The following is a 23789-nucleotide window of genomic DNA, read 5'->3' as shown; positions in this document are numbered from 1 at the left end:
AGCTCGGGACTTTGCCCTTGCCCCTACCCCCGCTCCTGGTCTTGGCCTTGCCTTTGCTCCTGCCCCTTGCAGCAGGCCCCGCCTCATCGGGAGTCTCACGGATCGGCGATAGCCCCAGATCCTCAAAAGAGAAAGTCTCGATGCCGGCGTACTGAGTCTCCGGAATAGAAGTAGGAGAATCATCGGCCAACAAATCTATATATGACCGATAGACAGATTCCCTGGGCGTCCTCGGGCTCCTGTGCTGCATCGACCCACCCACCGACATATTTGGCGGCGTACCGCCCATCCCCACTGCCCTGGGCATCATCCCTCCCACCCCCACCATATTTGGCGGCATACCGCCCATCCCCACTGCCCGGGCATCATCCCTCCCACCCCCGCCATATTTGGCGGCATACCGCCCATCCCCGCTGCCTCTGGCATAGTCCCATCCATTCTCGACATATTTGTCGGCATACCCGCGGCCCCTGGCATCATCTGACCCATCTGACTCATCCAAGTGTACACATTGTAGAACATTTGGGGAGTCATCGCCGGCATTCCGCCCATCCCCGCCATCTGGGGATTCATCCCCGCAAAATTTCCCTCCGATCCGATGGAATCGAGGGTGTGTTCCCTCCGCTCGTGGTGGGGGAGTTTCTATTGTACTCCATTGTGGTAGAAATGAAATTTGTAGATTTAAGAGAGAGAAACTTGTCAACACAAGTGGTGTGAATGAAATGAAGTTGGGGGAGCCCTATTTATAGAGTTTATTAAAAAAAATAAAAATAAAAATAAAAATTAAAAATGTCGGACGTCCGACCTTCGCCACAGTGGCGGACGTCCGGTCGGACGTCGACGCGAGGGGCGAGCCCATGGCAGGGGCACTCGGGACGGGCGTGGGCGCCCTTCCCGCTCCCTAAGGCGGATGTCCGGTCGCCCATCGGCGACGGGCGAACGGGAAGGGCGACGGTGGAGTCACCCTTAATAGTACTATCTACTAATGTGATGTTCAATTTTCTTGATAAAATAGTACCAAGATATGATATATAATTGAGTTATTAGATTTATTTTAGTTACATGAGGTTAACCATGATTAATTATCACGTGATTATCCATCTAAGATTGAGTTTAAAGCCATCCGCAGCGGCAGCTCGATGCTGTCTCGGTCTCGTCTCGGCTAGACGAGACAACATCGACCCAGCGATGTGGCCACTCCGTCTCGTCCCGTATCCCTCTGCCGAGAGCATGTTGGCGAGCTGGCTCGCCATGCGCGTCGGCCACGTGGCGAGCAGCAGTTAGGTTGTGACGCCCACTCGCCGGCTCTGCGAGTGGGCGTCGATTTTCAGCGATTTTTAGTTACTTTTTTTTCCACATTCATCTATAAATAACTCAATTTCCGTGGTTTTTAATGAATTTATGAAATTATTAGTATTAATTTAATATTTCAGTGAAATATTAATTGAATTTGTTGAAAATTAAAATAAAAATGAAATGAGATGAATAGTTAAGGGATGAAATGGTTAAGAGATGGAGGGTTGGAGGTGCTGTCTCTTTGTTAAGATGGGGTAAAAAATTCAGTGGAGCTCATGAATAATTAAGGAATGAGATGATATTGAGACATGAATGTGGATGGCCTAATGATTGAATCTCATGAACCAAACAAACTACATATTATATAATCTTGCAAATCGAACACCCCTTAAGTGTTTAGATACGAAGACAAGAAGTGAAATAATGAGATCAATTTCAAAATATGTGGCGTTGAATGAGATTGTTGGGTCTATTGACTTGTATATATAATGTAGTATGATTAAAAAATGCGGAAATAATAAAACCGTCAGAGTTATTTTGATCGGATAATGAAAAATATACTTGTCGACTATCTAAAGTATTTAATAATTAACAATAAAATAATATAAATCGCGTCATCCAACGACCCGTTTTCACGGTGTAGTTGTTGTTTTTATGTCATGTATTTTTCTTCTTATTTTTGCTAGTATTCAATCATTCGTGTTTTTCTGTTGTTTATGTTTGTGTATTTTACTTTTGTGTATCCAATCAAAACATACACTTTTGAGCATTATTCCAAAATTGCCGACCGGCAGAGTTTGATATATATATATTGGTTTAAATGGTGTTTACCTTTGTGTACTAATAGTTATTCGAGTGTTTTTATTTTATTTATTTATTTATATGTTCTAAATCTCTTGTTTTGATAAATTGACGAGTGCCAATTTTTGCATTTCACCGTTATAAATTAATTATGCGCTTTGTACTTCATTATGAGGGGAGTGATCAATTGTTAACTCAATTATTTAATTGCTAACTACAATTAATTTAAGGTCATAGGATTTTAGAAAACGTGTGGTCTATAATTTGCCACATGTAATTTTCGTTTCTATTAATAAAATAAAAAACGATAAAAAATTCTAAATTAGTGTTTTGGATGAAAATGTCAATATAGTATTTCGAAAATATCAACACAATGCTTTGAGAATGTCAACACAATGCGTTGAGAATGTTAATCCATTGCTTATATTGACATTCTACATGTATTATATTGACATATTTTATATAGTATGTTGACATTTCTGCTGTACGAAAAAAATTAAAAAATTTTGATTTTTTTTTCAAATTTTGACGTCGGAACATATGCATGCAGGATATCGTTGGAATCCTTGTAAAATTATCTTTAATTTGATATATGTTATATGAATTTAAAGTTTTAGGATTTCTTTTTAAAGTTAGTTATAACTAAACATGTAGTTAATTGACATTAATACCCCTATTGATATTTTTTGGAATTAATCATATAGCCTTATTGACGTTTTTTGTTTTTTGTTGATCGTATTGACATTTCAGGATTGATGATCTAAGCCATTAATTTGAATATCTAATAGCTATTATTTAGTTGTAATAAACAATTAAGTATTGAGTTAATAATATAACACTCCCTACGTATATAATTCATAGAATAATTAATGAATCAAAGCAATAAGATGTTCTATGCGAATATAACGCCACCAATTTTAAAATTCAATATTATAATTATAAGAGGACTGCAATTAATTTTATTATACTACTATAATATTGATACAGACCATGTAACTAATATTAACATTTGGCGCAGAACGAGATTGTTTCGCACTATTGACTTACATTAGTATTATATTATGATCAAAATATGAAAAATTAGTAGTAGAACAATAAAATATGTAAAAGTCGTAGGAAATTTTGATAAAGAATGCCAACCAAATATGACAAATTCTATCCACATTTCACTACAAATAGGGTCATTGGTTCTCACACTGAATACACACAACTCAATTAGTTCTTACTCTTCATTGATCTTATAGTACTACTTGATTATTTCATTTGAAAGAGAAAAAAAGTAAATCATGGGTGTAATTGTTGATGAGCAAGTACTCACATGCTCAATCTCACCAACTAGGTTTTTCAAAGCTTTCTTTGTTGATGCCAAGAATCTATTGCCCAATATTTTACCTACAGTTTTCAAGAGTGCAGAATACATAGAGGGCAATGGTGGATCCATCTTACTGCTTTCTTTCTATGAAGGTACATATATGTATGTGATTTTGTTATTTTATGTTAGCTTTGCTATATATGTGATATAAAACCAAATCATTCATTTTTGGCTAATATATGGTGAATAGGAAATGAAGTGAAGACCATGAAACATAAGGTCGAGGAAATTGACGAGGCAAATCTTGTGTACAAGTTCAGTATAATCGAAGGTGCTAACATGGGCGTTGATTTTGAGTCTGTCAAGAGTGTTAACAAGGTTGAAGCTGGTCCGGATGGAGGTTGCATTCTTAAATCAGTTGTGACATATAACACAAAAGGAGATAACGAGAATGCGATTCAAGAGAGTATCAAGAAAGCCAAAGAAAGTCTTGTTGGATTCTTCCAAGCTGTTGTGGGACATCTACATTCCAACCCTGATGTATACAACTGAAAACAAGACTTCAAAAGATAGAGATGGGCTATGCGTGCAATTTCGTGTGTTGTGTGTTTTCAAATCAAATGTGTGATTTTCAAATAAGTTTTTGATGGCCATTTTATTCCCATTTAATGTTTGTGTGAACATATAATGTTGAAAAGATGTACCAGTGTACTTGTACCTTTGAAAATTGATCAATAAATCATTTTGCTTTTGTATCTCTTTCTAGTCGTTCTTTTGGTTCTTGCATTGGGTTGCTAGAAGATCCATAACTTGAAAATGAAGGAGCATGATCAAATGTTTAAAAATTAAATACAATACTTCAATATTTTGTTGATAATGTGATAAAACAATCTATTAATATTTAATTATTAGCCTTAGTGCCTGTCAACACGACAACTGATTAATAAATTTCATTATTAGTTAATAGTAATCCTAGTATTCGAATGGGTGAATCATAATAATTTATCCAAATGAATGGAGTTTTCAATATAAAGTTATAGTAAAATGATTGATTGTTGACTTAAAATTCTATTAATGGCTAATAATCATTAGAAAATAAAGAAACCAAAAATTATACTGAATGATCAAATTCTATTTAGAAAAGTCGTCATGTAATATTTCATTCGTCCCACAAGAATATACACTCTTTAATTTTTAGTATGTCCCATAAAAATATGCACTTTTCTATTTTTAAAAATATTTAAAAACTAATTACCCATACTTATCATTTTATTTAAAACTTATATCGCTATAATTCAACCAAACATGTGGATCCTACCCTCTACTAATACTATTTCTACTACCTTTTCTCCTTCCCTTTCAATTTTGCATTAAAATTCATGTTAAACTCAACATTTATATTCTTTTGGGACGGAGTATAACCAACTACTTATTTCCTTTCTCTTAAAATATACTACTACTAATTCACAACTTTGAATTTATATAACTATTTCGATTTAAATTAATTTTTTCACAAAATATTAAATTAAAAATAATTTTATAAATTTTAACGAGATCCTAGTTGCATATGTTTGGAAGAATAATAATTTGATAATTTTTATGTGAATTTTTAATATTTTCGATAATCATGTGAATGTCAACCTACTATATTAACATCATGAAAATTATGAAAATAATCATGTATAAGGAATGGCATTGATACACTTTTATATTAAATTATTATTTACAAATTAACACATGGCTTCATTTGAAACCATTAGATCTTTAAAATCATATGGCCTAAATTTGGCTATATTAGTGCATTTAGGGAAGAATTATCATTTACAACATCCATATGTTATGTTTAGTATAATTGAGTTGGAGGTGTAATTTAATAGTGGGTAAATGTTTAACGATAAAAATAGTGGAAATAATATTTGAGATCTTAAATTGTATATATAGTCATAAATCGGGTAGCCACGGGAAATATTCCATCTTTTGCAGAAATTTCCAGGACTTAGACAGTCATTTTAATTAGAACGCTAGTCAAAATTTAACTAAATCTATAGCTTTTTTCCTATTGTTTCTGAAAAGTATGTAGCATGAATTTACTTTTGTTGCATAGAGTCAATAATTGGAAAATATGTATATGTATCCTCTAGAATAGTAATATTAATACTAAGCCAACAATTTTGACCAATATATAGTATATTGAACGTACACTTTTTTTCAAATGTCATTTTAGCCTTCAAATATTTCGGTTCTCAGTAACTTTTCTAAAGGGGTACTGTTGAATATTATGTTCTTTGAAAAACTAAATTTGTAATATTTTATATTTTCTTGCCATAAAAGCTGATGTTAAACCTTATATGAAACTGTTCATACCCATTCTATAATTTTAAAAATTTACATAAAAAATGAAATAGTCAATGTGGATGAAGAGCTCTAGGGATAAAATTAGAGTCTAACTTTATTTTGCTTTAATTTATTTAACTCTTTTCTGTTTGAAACAAGCTGATTAATTCACCAATCACGATATATGTAATTTTTTCGATTAGATAAAAAATCTCAAACCGCAAGAGTGTGGTAAGATATAATTAATTGCCTTGACCTCTTAATTTCCTTGTGGTCTTTGCATTCAGTTAAGTTAAATGGTTTTCTAATATTGATATTTATATTTTTATACGTGAAGTGTTATATTGCTAACTCATAACTTAATTGCTAATTACAATTAAATAATAGTCATTAGATATTCAAATTAAGGGCTTAGATCATTAGTCCATAAATGTCAATACGATCAACAAAAAACGTCAATAAGGTCATAGGATTAATTTCAAAAAATATCAATAGGGTTATTAATGTCAATTAACTACATGTTTAGTTATAACTAACTTTTAAAAGAAATCCCAAAAGTTTAAATTCATATAACATATATCAAATTAAAGATAATTTCATAAGGATTCCAACGATATCCTACGTGCATATGTTCCGGCGTCAAAATTTGAAAAAAATTTCGAAATTTTTTAATTTTTTCGTACAACAGAAATGTCAACATACTATATAAAATATGTCAATATAATACATGTAGAATGTCAATATAAGCAATGGGTTAACGTTCTTAAAGCATTGTGTTGATATTCTCAAAGCATTGTGTTGATATTTTCGAAACACTATATTGACATTTTCATCCAAAACCTTAATTTGGAGTTTTTTTTATATCTTTTTTTATTTTATTAATAAAAATGAAAATTACATATTGCAAATTGTAGACCACACATTTTCTAAAATCCTATAGCCTTAAATTAGTTGTAGTTAACAATTAAATAATTAATTAGCAATTGATCCCTCCCCTTTCTATACATATATTAAAAAGAGAGTTTTCCATTTGCAATCAATTGAAAATGATTGAGTGGCAATTTCTTTAGAGAAATTGTTGGCCACCGTTTAAGTCAATTTTCCTTACTATTCTGGGTCGGAGAGAGAATTTTGAGATTCATTCATTCATCTACTTATTTTCTTATGTTTTTTTCACCCATTCTTAATAAAGTTTAATTTGTTGAATAATAAGATAATAAATATTTGGAATGTGATCAAATGAAAACTCTAAATATTGTACAAACTCAAAACTATGATCTGGACCATTGAAAAATGTCAACTGATCAAAAAAAAACATCAAAGAAAAATGTCAACAAAATTTCTACGATAGTCAATGATTGATGTTGTGTTGATATTGTGTTGATACTGTGTTGACATTAAAATCTTGAAATTTTACACTGTGTTGATATTGTATTGAAACAATGTTGAAGTTGTTTTGAAGAGTTTTTAGTTTTTACAATATATAAGTTTGAATTTTATCACTATCCATAAATACTTAAATTATACTGAAATTTTGAGCATATAGGTGATCTTGTCTTTTAGCTAGTGTTTTTGATAAATCCAAAATTTCAAGATAACTAGAACGATTAAATAATCATCACAGTCAATGATCGAGCCAGACCACATAAAATAATTTATGTATATACTATATAGCAAAGAAGACTTTCAACCAAATAATCACGTATGAAGAAAATTCGTTATAACAATTAATGACACTAACAAATAATTTTACCATCGCTTATAAATAGCCGTTTTGAGATACAATGCCAAATTTAGTTCTTAATTAGCCGAAAAATCTTGATTTTTCAATATCGATAAAAAAAAGAGTTTAATTATGGCGGCGATAGTTGATAAGCAAGAAATAAAGAGTTCGATACCGGCGGGAACGTTATTCAAAGGATTTGTGTTGGATTCCGACAACATCCTACCGGAGATCATGCCCGGAGTTTTCAAGTCTTTGGAAATCATACAAGGAGATCATGATGAAGTTGGAAGAATCAAGATTGTAACTTTTTCCCCAGGTAAATAAATACTACTCCTAGGGATAATGATCAATTGCTAACTTTCTTAAGTTGTTAATTTTGTTAACTTATAATAGGGTGCATTAAAACTGTCAACACGGTGATATTAATATGTCAATTCATAATTTTGCTGACATTTCAATGTATTGTGTTGACAATTGACATTATGTGTTGACATTTTTAATACACTGCGTTGATGGATTAACAGAGTTAGCAACTTAAAAAGTTAGCAATATAACGCACCCCCTACTCCTAATATATATATTTATTGAGTTTTTGTTACTAATACAAAATCAATATTATGTTTATATACATAAATTGTGTTCATTTGTTGTATCTAAATAGAGACTCAAATCAAGCCCGCAAAGCATAGGACTGAAGCAATCGATGAGGCGAACTACAAGTACAAATATAGTCTTATCGAAGGCAGTATATTGGGAGATGATTTTGAGTCCATCACCTACGACATCAACGTTGAACATGGTCAAAACGACGCCGTTTCTGTTATGACCTTTGTCACTACTTATCGCCCCAAAGGGGATAACCACCATAGCATACTAGAGAAGGTCAAGCAAAGCCAAGAGAGGACTGAGGGATTTGTTCGTGCTATTGAAGCCTACATTCTTGCAAACCCTCATAAGTACAATATCTGAGTGGAAATTTGAAAAAAAATATCTTGTTTAGATTGTTGGTTTGTGTTTTTAATTTTCATTAAATAAGTTGAATTGTCATCAACGCGCGTGTAGAGTGGTGTATGTACTTCACAAGGAGTGACAATTATTTTCTACAGAACATATTGTATGGTCCATAAATACCATCAAAATTCTTATTTTTCAATCATATAATCAGTATAGTGTGATCCTACGTAAATAGGGATAAAAATTTTATAGTCGGAATTGTGGAAAGTGTATATTCGGCTTCCACACCCACAAATGAGTCGTTATTTATGTACTAGCATATATATTTTCCAATATAAATTATGTTCAACATGCCTTTTGTAATAGATATAGTGCAGACTATTTTTGTTACAAAAAAACTCAATTAACTAGATCCATGCATGATGCATATGTAGATCGGTTGCCAAATTTATGCTCATAATATTATCAAAATAGGATGATGTGCATGTGCCTAGATTCTATAATATTATTATAACAGAATATATAACGTAAAAGTACAGTCCTATTTTATGTTCGTAGAATCATAGGAAGCTGCTATTTTCAATCTGCAAATTAAATAGACATATTAGTTTTTATACTGAGATTTTTTAGTTTTAATTTAATTTCTAAAATTATCAATTTAGTAACACAAATAAAATACAGTTCTCATTTTCAATTATTTAGTACATACCGAAGTTTAATTTTTCAAGATGAGCACTGAGAACCAGTTATGCATAGGCCGACCAGGACCCTGGTTTTTGGCCCATGCCCGGTGGTAGTTGGTCAACTCAGAATCGACTAATCAGTTGCGTTGGACTGATTTTGATTCAAATAAATTAAATCGTCAGTTACGATTAATCGATAATTCTGAATCACCGGTTTCGCTAGTTAACCAGGAATCTATACATAGATCAAGTGTAAGGATATTTTTTCTGCATAAAACTAGCAGTATATGTAAATTATTATCAACCATGTGCGATGAATCAAGTAATTTCTTCATACTAATTTGAAATGAAAGTTTTTACAATCAATATATTCGCTTTTGCCAAATTTAAATTCAACAAATGATACTATAAATACACATTTCAATATTTTGAGAAGCATAAAAAAAAAGAAATAAGAGTCAAAGTCTTGAACAACTATATATTATCTCATATAAGAAATCAAAATAAACTCAATTTTAAATGTACTACTATTAGTAATTTAAATATGAATATTGTACTAATAAAATTTATTTATGAATATAATCCTTAAATAATTTCAATATTACTACTAGGGAGTTATTAAAAAACTCCGTATAAAATTATGTGCATAAGTTGAAAAATCTTGTGCACAGCAAATTGTGCTGTGATTCTAGAAAAAGTATTTGCGTGACAAAATTATGATCGCAGCCTCCCATTTTGACTAGTTTGGTTTTAAATGTTTTCAATCAAATCAACCCGAGTATTGGTATTCCTAGTCAATATCAATGTTACTAGTCAATAAAATAGACTCAATAAAAGAAATTCCAATATTATTGTAGGGATCCAAAATATATTTGTATCAATTTTCTAGACGTTTTATAAAATGTGTAGATAAATGAAGACGTTTTATAAAAGTACAAATTCGTGGATAAGCTTGTCATAAATTCAAAATAGTTTGACTGGAGATGCGTAAGTTGTCCTCCAGAACAAAGAGGACAAATTCCAAGGAATTGTATAGTTAATTGAAAGTGATATGACTATATTAACCTTGTCTACAACAATATATATAGAGTGCCATTTGTTCCACACCACAAATCAACTCACTCTTTCTCCCTAAGAATTCCAGTTTTACTATAATTTTCTTCAGCTGTTAGTTTGATTTTATCTGGAAATCATGGGCAGTGTGATCGTCGACGTGCTACAAATCAACAGCTCAATCCCTCCGGCAAGGCTGTTCAAATCATTCATTCTCGACTCCGACAACCTCATGCCCAAGGTGTTGCCGGGCTTCTTCAAGAGCTTCGAAACAGTTCATGGCGACGGTGGCGCTGGTACCGTCAAGTTGATCACTTGGGCTGAAGGTACCTACTTGTTTATTTACTTTTAAAGTTTAAATACTACTACATACATTTGTCTAGGGGTAATATGTGTATAATAATATTAGTAATGAAGTGTGTGTTCTAATCTTAAAAATTCATGTATTTTTGTCAAATAGGAGACCAGATCAAAAGCGCAAAGCATAGAACTGATGAGATCGATGAGGCAAATCGTGTGTTTAAGTACACTCTGGTCGAAGGTGGAGCTCTCGAAGATGATTTCAAGCTTGTATCTTATGACATGAAGGTTGAAGACGGTCCAGATGGAGGGTGTGTGTACAAGGTGACTAGCAAATACCACACAAAAGGAGATAATCACAATGTAATTCAGGAGAAGATCAAACAAGGACACGAAGGAGCTAAGGCTTTCTTCCATGCTGTTGAAGCATACCTCCAAGCAAACCCCAACGAATACAACTAAATTGGAAAAATTATAACTAGCGTCCGTTAATTTTATTAGTTTTAAATAAATTATGGCTTGTTTTGTTGAGTTTTGAGTTGTCACTTTTTCAATAAAATGGTGTGGTCTCGTGGAAGAATGTATTGATTAAAGTATATTAAATTTAGTGTGTCTTATTATATATATACTCGTATGTAATGTTTAATGTTCCACTGTCTTTAAATCTTACTAAAACAACTTTAATTCATATTTGTGGAGATAATGAATTAATGGGAAAAATAGAACAGTTGTATACAAATTACGTGCACTTGTCAAAGAGTGCAATATATTGCTATCAATTTTCCTAAATAGTAGTACAACCCATTTCCTCTCTAAGCTAAGTCGAATTTTTTTAGGTTGTCTAAGTGTAGCTGAATATTTTTTTGGAAACCAAATGTATTTCTTCTTTCTTTCTTTACTTATATGTTACTTTATTTTTTCTTTATTTTTCTCATTTTGTTCTTTTCTATTTTAATTTATTTTTCCTTCACTTAACTTATTTTTAATACAATTTCTTAAACTATGTGGTGAAAAGAAACGATTAGACTACACAAGGATAGGTACACTTATATCAAATAGTTAAGTTAATAATTAGGTCAGATACATTAGCTATTATGTGCAATAGTATCTTGTCGGCTTTCAATATTCTTTCTATCCTAATTAAAATGAAATGTTACTTCATTATACTATATTTTAACATAATTTTATGCGATGTTATTATGTGAATTAAGTGAAAAGATAAAAATGGAGTGATGATTTTTACTTTACATTGAATTTTTTTTTAAAAATGTCTTAAGTGTTTAAATAATGTATTCACTACAAAATAAAAGCTCTTTATCGAGCACATGTTACCGCGCTAGCACTTTTTGTGCTTGGAAATTTCCGATCATTTTGCAACTGTTGGACGTAGATCATTCTTTATGCTATAAGTTATAACCGCTTCAAAATTTTTTGTATTTGCAAAATTGTTTCAGTAACATTATTTTATGTCTCTGTCCGCCATTAATTATCACATTTTGACTTGACACGAATTTTTTAAGAAATGTAATTAAAAAGTGAATTGAAAAAATGAATTGATTGTGAGTCTCTACTTTTATATATTAGTATTAGCTAGTTTTGTAATCAAACGTGAGTGATATTAAATTAGTAGAATATGAAGTTCATTACTAAAAGTAGTAAAAAGTAATTGTGAAAAGTATCGGTAGACGATCTAAAAAGAAACTACTAACATGAAAGATGAAAAGACTATATTATTTGTAGAAGTGACACTTAGTTTTTGGGGTTTTGTTTAATAGAATATGTGCTTTTGTAGTTAAAGCGGAATATGAAAGATAAAGAATAAATTTATTTCCAATTACACTCGTTGAAAGGACGTAGGAACACATGAAATTTTAAGAATCTCTGCCCCTTATTCATGAGTAAAATATACTCCTTATTTATTTAATATCAAGTTTTATTTTATTTTAAATTTCAGTTATTTTTTAAAATATAAATAAAATAATAAAATAGAAATTGCAAATATAAAATACAAAAAATAAAATAAATTGCAAGCAGTTTGAGAATGATAATATATTCATTAATTTACAAAGAAATTAGTTGCAAACACCCATGTGCTCGAAAAACTTAGTTGCAAGCACGCTTGTGTTCGATTTTTTTTTGCGACGGGCCACATATAGCGAGCACTCTCTTTAGTTTGTATTTTAAAGTATTTCTACCTTTATTGCAAGTACATTAATGTTACGCAAATTAAAGAGCTTTATTTTTGTAATGACTATTTGATTTTAAGAAAGATGTATATATTTGATAAAGATCAGAAGAATACATATAACGGTTTTCGATACTGGCATTCGATATACGAGAAATCCTCTAGAAAGAAAAAAAAATTGCCTGACAATTATTAACGCAGCCTCCCTTATTGACCAATTTGGTAGGAGTAGTAAATTAGTAGTAATTGGTTCTCAAAATCATTTTTACTAGTCTATAAAACAGACTTACTCAACAGAAATTCATATTTTGGAATGATGAAAACATAACATTTTTTTTATCAATTTTCTAGACGTTCGACAAAATATTGCCAGTCTTATCAGCTCAAGATGTATCAGTAATTTACGAAAGTTAATTAATTATGATAAATAATTACATTTATTAGATAAGACATGTCCATAACTAATGATTTAGAAAATTGTGTCTTTGTGAGATAGGATCTTGTGATAAAGTTAAAGGGTGTGACATGAGGAATGAAAAAAAAAAAACCTCTATTCTTGAAGAGTTTAGGTGGATTGATAGCACCATGATAAAACACTAGCTCTAAAATAGAAATGACGACCATTTAGAAAAGTGTAAATTAGTGGATAAAGTTTGTCATAAATTCAAATTAGCTTGACTGGAAATGAGTACTTTGTCTAGAAGAGAAGAATTCAAATGCAAACCAAAGAGGTCAAGAATTAAATATAATAAATATAATTGTATAAAGGAGAGTGATATGTCAGTTTTAACCTTGCCTGCACCACTATATATAGAGGGCCATTTGTTCCACCACAATCAATCCAATCTTGCTCTCTAAAAATTCCAGCTTTATAATATTCTTGAGTTGTTAATTTGATTTCATTTGGAAATCATGGGCAGTGTGATCGTCGATGTTCTACAAATCAGCAGCTCGATCCCTCCGGCAAGACTATTCAAATCATTCATTCTCGACTCCGACAACCTCATGCCCAAGGTGTTACCGGGCTTCTTCAAGAGCTTCGAAACAATTCATGGCGACGGCGGCGCTGGTACCGTCAAGTTGATCACTTGGGCTGAAGGTACCTACTTGTGTATTTACTTTGAAAGTTCAAATATAACATATATTTATCGAGGGTAATATGGGTATAATAATATATATTGAGAAACAATCTAATCGATCTTTATATTTCAAATAGTTTATACTCCTATATAAAAAAGAAGAAAATAACTTTAATTTTTTGTGTTTCTATTAAATAGGAGACCAAATCAAGAGCGCAAAACATAGAACCGATGAGCTCGATGAAGCAAATCGTGTATTCAAGTACACTTTGATCGAAGGTGGAGCCCTCGAAAATGATTTCGAGCTTGTCTCGTATGACATGAAAGTTGAAGACGGTCCAGATGGAGGTTGTGTGTACAAGGTGACTAGCAAATACCACACTAAAGGAGATAACAAAAATGTGATTCAAGAGAAGATCAAACAAGGACATGAAGGAGCTAAGGCTTTCTTCCATGCTGTTGAAGCTTACCTCCAAGCAAACCCCAATGAATACAACTAAATTGGAAAAATTATATCTAGCCCTCTGTTAATTTTACCAGTTTTAATTAAATAATGGCTTGTTTTGTTGAGCTTTGAGTTGTCACTGTTTCAATAAAATGTTGTGGAAGAATGTATTGCTTGAAGTTTATTAAACTTGATTTGTCTTATTATATACTATGAATACATAATGTATAACTCTTGTAGTTGAATTTCTTTGTTATATTTAATGTTCCAATATCTTAAAATCTTATTTTACAATAATAACTTTATTGTAAAAATAATATATTAATGTGCAACATAGACAGTTGTATTACGTACAATTTTCAAATAGATATACGCTACGTACATTGCTTTAAAATGTCTATAAATATGGAGTAGTTATTATCACTTAAATCGAATCATGAAATTATTTTGTGAAGTAATAAGTGCAAAATAGAATAACTTACGTATAAATTACTTTCTATTCCAAATTAATGCTGTATCCAAGTTTTAGATAGAGAGGCTATCTTATATGCTAAATTTCAGAAAATAAATTTAAATTATACTATTTTATAATTTCGACTTTTTAAAGTACTCCCTCCGTTTCGCCATAGTTGAGTCATTTAACCATTTCTGAAAATTGTTTTATAGTTGAGTCATTTCCATATTTAGTAACTTTTTTATCTTTCTTACTTTACTCTTTTGCTTTATTCTCTCTATTTTATTTACTTTATACTTTATTCTCTCTACCTTTTCATCTCTATTACTTTTTTATCTAATTATTTAACACCCAACATTCATTTCTAAAACTCCGTGCCCAAAAGTTCCGCCTCAACTATGGCGGAAACAGAGGGAAGAGGGAGTATGTTGTTAGAGCATTCCCAATGGAGGTGGCGAATTCTCGGCGATAAATCGCCGGTTATCGCCGAATTATCGCCGGCCATTGTGGCGAAGTCGGCGATAATTCGGCGATAATGTTGCCGTTGCTTCGCCGAGTGGCGTTCTAACGCCGGATTATCGCCGAGCGATCGCCGGCCACTGTGGCGACGCTCGGCGATAATCGGCGATAATTAAAATTTTTTTTTTTTTTTTTTGAACCCAACGGCTATTTTACATTCCACCCCTATAAATATTTCCTCCACTTCCTCCATTCATCACCCACAATCTTCATTCTCTCCATTTTCAATCTCTTCTCCCAATCTTCAATTTTCATCAAAATTATGAGCTTTTGGAAGAAAAGTTCCCGATCGGGTAAGGATAAGGGTAAGGGGAAAGAGTCGAGTTCACAAATTCCCAACACGGATGAAGCAAACGAGCAGTGGATGCAGTCGTTGTTGGCGATGGGTTCTCCTCCCGGCCAACTTCCATACGGGGGTCCGTCTCCTTTGCAGACTCCTCCGGCGCGGAGACTTTCTCCGTACTTCAACTCTGCCGGCAGAATGCCCTTTCCAGCCGACGATGTGTATCGGCCCCAGTTCGACACCCCCGGATCAACCCCAGGCGACCAAGAATCTCAGGCCGCGACACTGAGCGCGGAGGACTTCGAGGTGGAAGAAACGCCCACCGAGCCGCCTTCTAGGAGCGGGAGGGGGAAGGCGCCGGCGTCGTCGGCTGCGACTGATACGGGTTCCGATGAGAGGCCGAAGCGGGTAAGGACTACTTACACTCTGCAAGAGTCCGAGCTGATAGCCGACTGCTGGGCGGACACGTCACAGGACGCGGAGCGCAGCAACTACCAGACTGAGATCATATTCTGGGAGCGGATTGCCGCGAAGTACAGGAGCCACAAGACTGCCTCAATGAAGGACCATGGCAGCGAGGCGATCCGTCGGCATTGGGAGCGCCTCATGAGGGACTGCGGGCACTTCAACGGTATTTATTCTAACTTGATGACTCACATGACGAGTGGCCAGAACGAGCACATGGTCCGAGATGAGGCCATCCGGATGTATAGTAGCCAGTACTTGTCGACGAAGGGCTTCAAGTATTGGAACATCTACGATAAGCTGAAGGATCTCCCCAAATTCCGGACGGGAATGCACGACGCGCTGCACGGGAAATCGGTGCGCTCGCGACTTAGCGTTTCGGAGAGCGAGGGGAGCGCGGCCCACATCGACTTGAGTGGGGATGGTCCGCACGAGCGCCCGGAGGGAGTGAAGAAGGCGAAGGGGAGGCGGAAGGGGAAGGGCGCAACGTCGGAAGTCGCGTCGGAATCCGTCATCGACTTAGAAAAAGCCACTTATTCGAGCAATGTCGCCAATCTGACCCAGATGTACACGCTGTACTTCACCGGCGGCGGGACCCCTGAAGAAAAGGCGGCCCTCTGGAAATGCATCCAACACCTGCAGAGTACGCTGGGGCTCGATCCCGACGCCCCTCCGGCCCCTCCGTCTTAGATTTTTTTTTTTTAAATCTTTGTTTATTTGCGTTTTTTATTTGTAGTTTTTTTTTTCTCGTTGTATTATATTTTCCAATGATTAATACAACGATGAATTGTTCATTATTAGTCTATTTATTAAATACATTTGTAGGGAAAATTAAATAATATAAAAAATAATGATGTAAAAATGAAATGTTGAGTTAGGGAGAAATAAGGGAGAAATAAGGGAGAAACCAATGTAGCACTTGGCTAAAAACTGGGGATAAATTTTGGTGCTGATGTGGCGCTGATGTGGCAGGAGTTAGGGAGAAATAAGGGAGTTTTTAGGGAACTCCATTGGGAGTGCTCTTAGGAAAATTAATGATGCATGAATATGATAATATGTCAATAGTTCATCGATCGGAATTTAGGCGTAGGACCAATTTGTGTGTCAAATTTATGAATAGTGATCGTAACATAATTTTGGCCTACACCATAAATGGCCCTAGCTTCGAATTAATTTTTGTTTCATGCTACCTAAAACGCCTATACATAAATATAACATAGTACTATTTAAATCGAAGCTAAGTTTCATTTTTTCTGAAAGTTTTACAAAAAGTGCCTATGTGCCAAATTTGGTGAAATCTTTTTTTCTTCTCCTTCTCCTTTTTTTTTTAAATAGTAATAAAAATAAGCTTAAAACCTTATTTTAGGGCGCAATATAGTGAATTTCAAAACCCAAATTGCATCAAAATTGGATTTTATTATGGTGGGTGATGTAATGTGGATATTTTTGGAGGTGGATTTTTTCACTTTTTGTAATTGATAAATAAATTAGATAAATAATAAGAATGCTAACAAATAATAATAACATAAGATATATACTATTATATCATTTTTCTATGTGGATTGCTATATATAATTATGGCAAATGGAATTTACAGAATAATCTATTTTCAGATTTCATAATTATTCAAAATTTATTGCCGCGAGATAAGCAATTATCTGATGTGGCAACATGTTATTGGGAGAATGACCGTGCAGAGACGTGGCTCTAGAATGCCTATTTATTGATTTTCATTTTCCTTTAGTTTCTTATTTCTACAGCGTTAAAAAGAGGAAACTATTTTTTTTTCTGAGTGAAATTCACACATACTGGAGGTGTCCCGATCTAAGCGTTCATATTTTGCAGGTGTGTGACAATTTATCTACTCAATTTGATCCTAATTATGTAATCTGTGTTTATACATGTGTATATGCTGTCTTCTTACCTTTCTTGATGATAATTGTTATTTGTTTAAAATTTTCTGTTTGCGAATTCTTAATCAGCAACATCATCTTCCAATGTACAAAAGAACTACGTTCATTTCTTTACAGTTGCAAATCACATAAACATTTGTAACCGTAATTATATAAATACACCATAAAACATGTAATAGTGGTTTATAATTTGTGTGTAAAAAATTGTAGCTCACATGAATTTTAGTCGACTAAATTTACATATTTGAACGCTGTTATCTGCATAAATATAAATTAGGAGTATATCTATATTTTTTTAATCTAATTAATGACATTAAAATTTAAAAACAATTAGTTTCATGAATTACTATAGTACTCAATAAAAGTTGAAATGCAATAAATGAATAATAAAAACACAATAAATAAAAATATTTCCATTTCTCTCCTCTCTCACCCTCTCACCGCGGCCGCCTCAGCCTGTTTTCTTCCTTATTCTCGGCGGACCGACCGCCGCGGCAGTTCCCCCGCCGTGGAATTGTTCTCGCCGTCTTCTTCTCAGGTCAATTTTTCTTCGCCGATGTTGCATCGTCTTCTCCATCGGCGCTGCTTCTTCTTCCTTTCTCAGTACACTCTTTGTTGGATTTTGTAGTGAGATCTAAGATTTCGAATTGATAGATCTTAAAATATGAATGAGAAGATTTGTGAGATATCGAATTGAATGTTAAATTGTTTGAATTTTGCATTGACTAATGGATGTTATGTATTTGGTGGAAGTTTAGTGATGTACTGTGATCTGTGATGTGTAATTCACACCTCGAGTTTTCCCTCTATCAAAGGCTTCTTAATCGACTAATCGAGAAACACAATTTTCTTGTCATTCCTCAAAAGCACTGTGTTATTGAGAATACTCGGCTCGTTTATAATCTAGTTTTGGTGATGATCATACAATGCACAAACAAGTAATTTTGTCAGCTCTCAAGATTCATGTGCCTACTATATCTTTAACACCTAAGACAACGTGTTGGTAGGGTTTAGGGTTTAGGTATTCATGCATATGCTTGTAAAAGAAAGAAAGTGGTGAGTAGAAAATGAGTGATGATTAAACATGAACTTATATGGTGTGATGGTTTCTTGGAGCTCAAATCTTATGTTCCAGTGCTTTATTTCATGTGTATTAATTCCTCATCTTGCATATTACACAACAGACACACTGTGACTCTATAGATTGAGGGACGATTCAAGTTTTCTGAAGTAATTAGAATGAAGAACCATGAGCGTCTTGCTAATTTGGCTCTGGCAGGTATGTCATTTTCTGTTTCATTGAGTTTATATGGTCTCAGGAAAGTGAAACCTGCTGCCTGTCTTTAATTTCTGTGCCACCAAATGAAAGTTATGAACTTAATTTGAGTTGAAGTGAATGTGAAGATGAATAGTTTGCCTTAACCTCATTACTGGATGAGTGTTTTGTGGAAACTTGGTTGACATTCCTCAACTTTTATATGTACTCGGGCATATTTTTCACTTAATTAGGCCCATCATATTTTGTACCCCAACTTGATACAGTGGCTAGTCCTAAAATCATCAAGGATCATATTATAAGCTATTTCTTCCTCTGGATTTGGGAACAACTTGGTCAGAGAGTGTTGTATATGTATTCATAGGCACTAATGTTTCTTTGAAGTTCCATATTCATTTTGGCGAAAATGTATATTTATAAACTGTGTAGTGTGAATAAGTTTACATCATGGTATCTTCTTTTGGTACATTCTGACCTCATGCTTTATTGTTACAGCTTTGACCCTTGCCCCACTTGTTGTAAAGGTAGACCCAAATTTGAATGTCATTTTGACAGCTTGTTTAACTGTCTGCGTTGGATGTTATCGCTCTGTTAAGCCTACTCCACCATCAGTAAGTTGGATTCTATTACATTTCCATTTGATAAAACATGTGGCTTGAGCCTTGAGGAATATATTATCAACTTTCCTTGGTCACACAATTAAATATTTCAGGAAACGATGTCCAACGAACATGCCATGCGGTTTCCATTGGTTGGGAGTGCAATGTTGCTGTCACTATTTTTACTTTTCAAATTTCTATCAAAAGACTTGGTTAATGCTGTTTTGACGTGCTATTTTTTTGTACTTGGGATTGCTGCACTAGCGTAAGCCATTCATATGGATTATGTCTCATTTAGCTTAGTCATCTTTATTGGTTTATCTGGCTTTATATTATGATGTTATATTAATATTACTTACTTTGTGTAAACTTTGTAGGGCAACACTGCTACCTGAAATTCAAGGATTCCTACCCAAACCATGGAATGATAATGTTATTACATTACGTTTCCCATATTTCAAGTGTATGAACTTGCCAATAACTTTGTATTATTTTTTTCTATCATCTAATAGCAAATTTATGGTTATCTTGTCACAATTTTCTCTTGAGAATCCCCAGTTTTGCTGCTCATTTCATTTCGGGTATTCAACCAAAGATAATACCCATATATCTAAGTTGACTTGGATTATAGTTTAGGGTTATATCTTGGCTGTTTAGTGTTTAGTACCAGAATAGCTTTCTAAATTAAAACATTCATTTTAGAATGCGAGTTCTATTTTTTTATACCCAAAAAGGTTATGGGAGCAACAAATTGTAAACACTGGAATACTGTTTAATCTTCTCAACATTTTGTTACTTGTAATATGCTGGCATTCTTATTTATATATTTGTTCGCAGCTTTGGAGTTTGAGTTTACAAAATCACAGATAATTGCTGCCATTCCTGGAACCTTCTTTTGCGCTTGGTATGCTAAGCAGAAGCATTGGCTAGCTAACAATATCTTGGGGCTCGCCTTCTCCATTCAGGTTATAATACATTACAATAACTGATATTTTATCTCTGTGCATCCAACGTACCATATGACGTACCATATGACTCTTGTGGATTAAGCTGGTGCACATTGAAACTTAGAGATCTTGAATCATTATAGTAACATTTATCTGTAGGAGTAGCTTTTTTTGACCATTTTCATTTCTTCTACATAATAATTTCAGGGAATTGAAATGCTTTCACTTGGCTCGTTCAAGACTGGAGCCATTCTACTGGTAAGTATATATTTTTATAAAACGAATGGCTATCACATAACTACCTAGCTTCTCAACTCCATTTCTCTATGAGCCGAGCGTGAGATTTTGGATTTCTTTTTCTGACAACTATTGTTTTCTCCATTCTCTTCTTTTCTTAATGCATATATTCTGCCAATAACAGGCTGGGCTTTTTGTGTATGACATATTCTGGGTCTTCTTCACCCCAGTTATGGTTAGCGTTGCGAAATCTTTTGATGCCCCAATAAAGGTGCATACTTGAACTGTATAACCTGTCTACTTAGCTTGGCCGTTCCTAGTTAAGACTCAGAATTTTGAAAACCTAATACTTCACTTGTTGCAGCTTTTGTTCCCTACATCAAATTCTGCTCGCCCATTTTCAATGTTAGGACTTGGTGATATAGTGATTCCTGGTATGAACTTTTCAGTTTCAGCTATTGATTAATGATTTGGAGTACCTTATTGTTTGTTATCTACTTGCACAGCGGATTTCAATAATGTGCACATGAGTATAGCATCACACCATGTCTTCTTTTCATTTACTAGCAAAATGGTATTTGGTGTGATTCATGTAAAAGTTATGGATTTGAATAAAATAGTTTTATATGCATATATATGTATTATGTATATAGATATCAACTGTAGACAAGTGTTATTACAATTTTGATTAATTTAGATATCACAGTAATAAATAAGAGATACTTCTACTATTAGTTCTGTTGCTTCTTTTTCATGTTTCATCTATATAGGTGGCTTGGAGTGGGTATATGACTATTCTTCCTTTGTTCATTTCATAGGCATTCTTTGTGTATGAGTAGGACTGAATTACCTTCTAGCTCAATCAGTAGTTTAATTTGGCTTGTACTTTTCAGGGATTTTTGTAGCGTTAGCTCTTAGATTTGATGCCTCAAGAGGGAAGGACAGCCAATATTTTAAGAGTGCTTTCCTAGGATATACAGCTGGTCTGGTCGCCACAATCATCGTAATGAACTGGTTTCAAGCTGCACAAGTGCGTAATCTTCTTGAAAAGACTGGATTTGGCCCAAAAAGATCATCTTCATTTATACTATATTTTTGTCTTAATCTTAATCTTTGTGTTTTTCAATTCTAATTAATTATCCAGCCTGCTCTGCTCTATATCGTGCCTGGTGTCATTGGATTTTTGGCTGCTCACTGCATATGGAATGGTGAAGTTAAACCCGTAAGTCAATTATTATTTTGATTTTTATTTTTGTACAATATTAAAACACCCTCCATTATGGTGTATTTCATGTTAGTGTCGTTTCTTTATTTTCCGAGGAAGGTAAATTTGCATAGAAGCTGGTCAATTTAGAAACTTGTGACACTATATCCAATGTGGACTTTCTGATACAGAGAGATAGGTTGGTGGACCGTGAATTCTAGAAAATATGTCTGGCATAAGTAGCATTAATGAACCGACATCAGAATAACTTGGCTAAAAAAAATAGGACGAAATTAAGGGAAAGCCCTTTTTCCTACAAGGAAAGCCTCTGCCACTGCCGTTCAACTACAATGGTGGACAAATTGATAATATCTCCAACTTCTAGTCTTATTCATGAAAATAATAAAGATAGTGATAATGGTTGCATTAAAACAACTCTCTACTTTCACAGAACTGTCATTTATTAATCATAATGATAATGGCTGAATTGAAGACTCACCACCCCCCACCCATCCACTTGCCTCTTCAATACACACCAAATTTGGGTGTGTATCACTTTCCTTGATGTTAAAATAAGTATTTAGAAATGGATGATATGAGTTCCACCTAAAGAGGTGGAATATGATTATTATTTGGGATATGGTTTTATTTATTTTAACCGTATCCAACTTTATATCTACCGAACTATCTGTCCTTCAAACCGTACACCCTCATACTTGCTTTAAGAGTTGTCATTTCTATTTCTAGATTCTGGAGTTTTACATTGAAAATTCTTGGCCTAGCATTTTTGTTTTCTCAAGATCTTCTGAGAAAACATATGAGTTCACTAATTTATGAGTTCACTAATTTATGCAGTTGTTGGCATTTGATGAATCGAAATCAAAAACTGAAGAGACTGATGAAGACTCTAACAAGAAAGCAGACTGAGGCTTGGTTGGTAGACGAGATGCAACTTACAGACATGGCTGAAGGCTTTCATAGTCGACTAACTTGAAACAGATTGTTATACCTGATCTTTGTTATTAGCTAAAAACGTATTAGCCCCTCGTACCCTGCCCAGGCCGATATAAGAATTTTGATGTGAATCTATAACCAGATTATGTTGAGGCCTTTTAGATATGATCCATATTTGGTTTGGGAATACTACAAAGAAAAGAAATAGAAAAAACATACATATACATCTATTGTGTGAATGGGTGCAGATGGCAAAGAAATAATGTAAACTTAGGGCATATTTGAGACTTTTACAGAAATGGCCTAATAGACGAGATGAGATAAACAATATGGGCCAAAACAAAAGAAGAATACTACTCCATGATAGTGATTTCTAATTTGAAGCTATGAAATGTACTGTAAATAATTAATATAGTAAAAATGAATAATATTATAAAATAATAGTTGTACAATTTGCGTTCGGATAAATATGAATGTTATGTTATGGATCTGTTATTCAGAAAATGAATGTTTCGGACTAAACTTGGATTTTAGTCATATGTTTAGAACCAAAATTGACCTTTACTTTATATAATAACACAAAAGTTAAAAAACATTTTGATAAAAAACGAAAATGGACAGAAGAGAGGTTGATCCCCATTCTAATAGCTGAAATAGATGCATTTTGCCACAAAAACATTTAAGCTTTTATATAAAAAGATCAAAATATATAACACCATTAAATAATAAATTTGGATATAAAGTTATAGAGCTGTGATCAATGTCGAACC

General features: G+C 33.5%; 5 protein-coding genes across 6 annotated transcripts; all 5 read left to right on the top strand.

Annotated features, from left to right (window-relative positions):
• The first annotated feature begins 3317 nt into the window (after positions 1 to 3317).
• LOC125197475 (major allergen Pru ar 1-like) lies at positions 3318 to 4164 on the top strand. Its single transcript, XM_048096224.2, has 2 exons — positions 3318 to 3561; positions 3660 to 4164. The coding sequence occupies exons 1-2, from the start codon at positions 3384 to 3386 to the stop codon at positions 3959 to 3961; spliced, it is 480 nt and encodes a 159-aa protein (XP_047952181.1). The 5' UTR covers positions 3318 to 3383; the 3' UTR covers positions 3962 to 4164.
• A 3353-nt stretch (positions 4165 to 7517) lies between these two features.
• On the top strand, positions 7518 to 8622 carry LOC125197273 (major allergen Pru ar 1-like). The gene is made up of 2 exons (XM_048095998.2): positions 7518 to 7785; positions 8131 to 8622. The coding sequence occupies exons 1-2, from the start codon at positions 7599 to 7601 to the stop codon at positions 8436 to 8438; spliced, it is 495 nt and encodes a 164-aa protein (XP_047951955.1). The 5' UTR covers positions 7518 to 7598; the 3' UTR covers positions 8439 to 8622.
• A 1580-nt stretch (positions 8623 to 10202) lies between these two features.
• Positions 10203 to 11105, top strand: LOC125196663 (major allergen Pru ar 1-like). Its single transcript, XM_048095268.2, has 2 exons — positions 10203 to 10485; positions 10620 to 11105. The coding sequence occupies exons 1-2, from the start codon at positions 10299 to 10301 to the stop codon at positions 10919 to 10921; spliced, it is 489 nt and encodes a 162-aa protein (XP_047951225.1). The 5' UTR covers positions 10203 to 10298; the 3' UTR covers positions 10922 to 11105.
• Positions 11106 to 13475: 2370 nt separating this feature from the next.
• Positions 13476 to 14413, top strand: LOC125196664 (major allergen Pru ar 1-like). Its single transcript, XM_048095269.2, has 2 exons — positions 13476 to 13743; positions 13922 to 14413. Exons 1-2 carry the CDS (start codon positions 13557 to 13559, stop codon positions 14221 to 14223), a joined length of 489 nt encoding a protein of 162 aa, XP_047951226.1. The 5' UTR covers positions 13476 to 13556; the 3' UTR covers positions 14224 to 14413.
• Positions 14414 to 17613: 3200 nt separating this feature from the next.
• On the top strand, positions 17614 to 23191 carry LOC125192348 (signal peptide peptidase-like). 2 transcript variants are annotated; one of them, XM_048089890.2, is made up of 12 exons: positions 17614 to 17734; positions 18987 to 19081; positions 19574 to 19689; positions 19791 to 19942; positions 20055 to 20140; positions 20515 to 20642; positions 20832 to 20882; positions 21046 to 21132; positions 21226 to 21295; positions 21755 to 21891; positions 22006 to 22083; positions 22921 to 23191. In XM_048089890.2, exons 2-12 carry the CDS (start codon positions 19042 to 19044, stop codon positions 22990 to 22992), a joined length of 1017 nt encoding a protein of 338 aa, XP_047945847.1. In that variant the 5' UTR covers positions 17614 to 17734; positions 18987 to 19041; the 3' UTR covers positions 22993 to 23191. The 2 variants fall into 2 exon arrangements, with proteins under 2 accessions (XP_047945847.1, XP_047945846.1); XM_048089889.2 differs by lacking the exon at positions 17614 to 17734 and adding an exon at positions 18185 to 18340.
• Positions 23192 to 23789: the final 598 nt, after the last annotated feature.

Source organism: Salvia hispanica, chromosome 4 (assembly GCF_029641045.1).
Source record: "Salvia hispanica isolate PSC_SH4W2 chromosome 4, Shi_PSC_v1, whole genome shotgun sequence".
NCBI lineage: Eukaryota > Viridiplantae > Streptophyta > Magnoliopsida > Lamiales > Lamiaceae > Salvia > Salvia hispanica.
The sequence above is the reverse complement of the archived record's forward strand: the minus strand, read 5'-3'. Positions and strand labels throughout refer to the sequence as shown.

Bases quoted from the DNA above. Each gene is read 5' to 3' on its own strand.
- LOC125197273 (XM_048095998.2), top strand. From the start codon at position 7,599: ATGGCGGCGATAGTTGATAAGCAAGAAATAAAGAGTTCGATACCGGCG. The intron at 7,786-8,130 runs GTAAATAAATAC...GTATCTAAATAG, and splicing joins GATTGTAACTTTTTCCCCAG to AGACTCAAATCAAGCCCGCA.
- LOC125196664 (XM_048095269.2), top strand. From the start codon at position 13,557: ATGGGCAGTGTGATCGTCGATGTTCTACAAATCAGCAGCTCGATCCCT. The intron at 13,744-13,921 runs GTACCTACTTGT...TCTATTAAATAG, and splicing joins GTTGATCACTTGGGCTGAAG to GAGACCAAATCAAGAGCGCA.
- LOC125192348 (XM_048089890.2), top strand. From the start codon at position 19,042: ATGAAGAACCATGAGCGTCTTGCTAATTTGGCTCTGGCAG. The intron at 19,082-19,573 runs GTATGTCATTTT...TTATTGTTACAG, and splicing joins TGCTAATTTGGCTCTGGCAG to CTTTGACCCTTGCCCCACTT. The intron at 20,141-20,514 runs GTATGAACTTGC...ATTTGTTCGCAG, and splicing joins ACGTTTCCCATATTTCAAGT to CTTTGGAGTTTGAGTTTACA.
- LOC125197475 (XM_048096224.2), top strand. From the start codon at position 3,384: ATGGGTGTAATTGTTGATGAGCAAGTACTCACATGCTCAATCTCACCA. The intron at 3,562-3,659 runs GTACATATATGT...TATGGTGAATAG, and splicing joins ACTGCTTTCTTTCTATGAAG to GAAATGAAGTGAAGACCATG.
- LOC125196663 (XM_048095268.2), top strand. From the start codon at position 10,299: ATGGGCAGTGTGATCGTCGACGTGCTACAAATCAACAGCTCAATCCCT. The intron at 10,486-10,619 runs GTACCTACTTGT...TTTGTCAAATAG, and splicing joins GTTGATCACTTGGGCTGAAG to GAGACCAGATCAAAAGCGCA.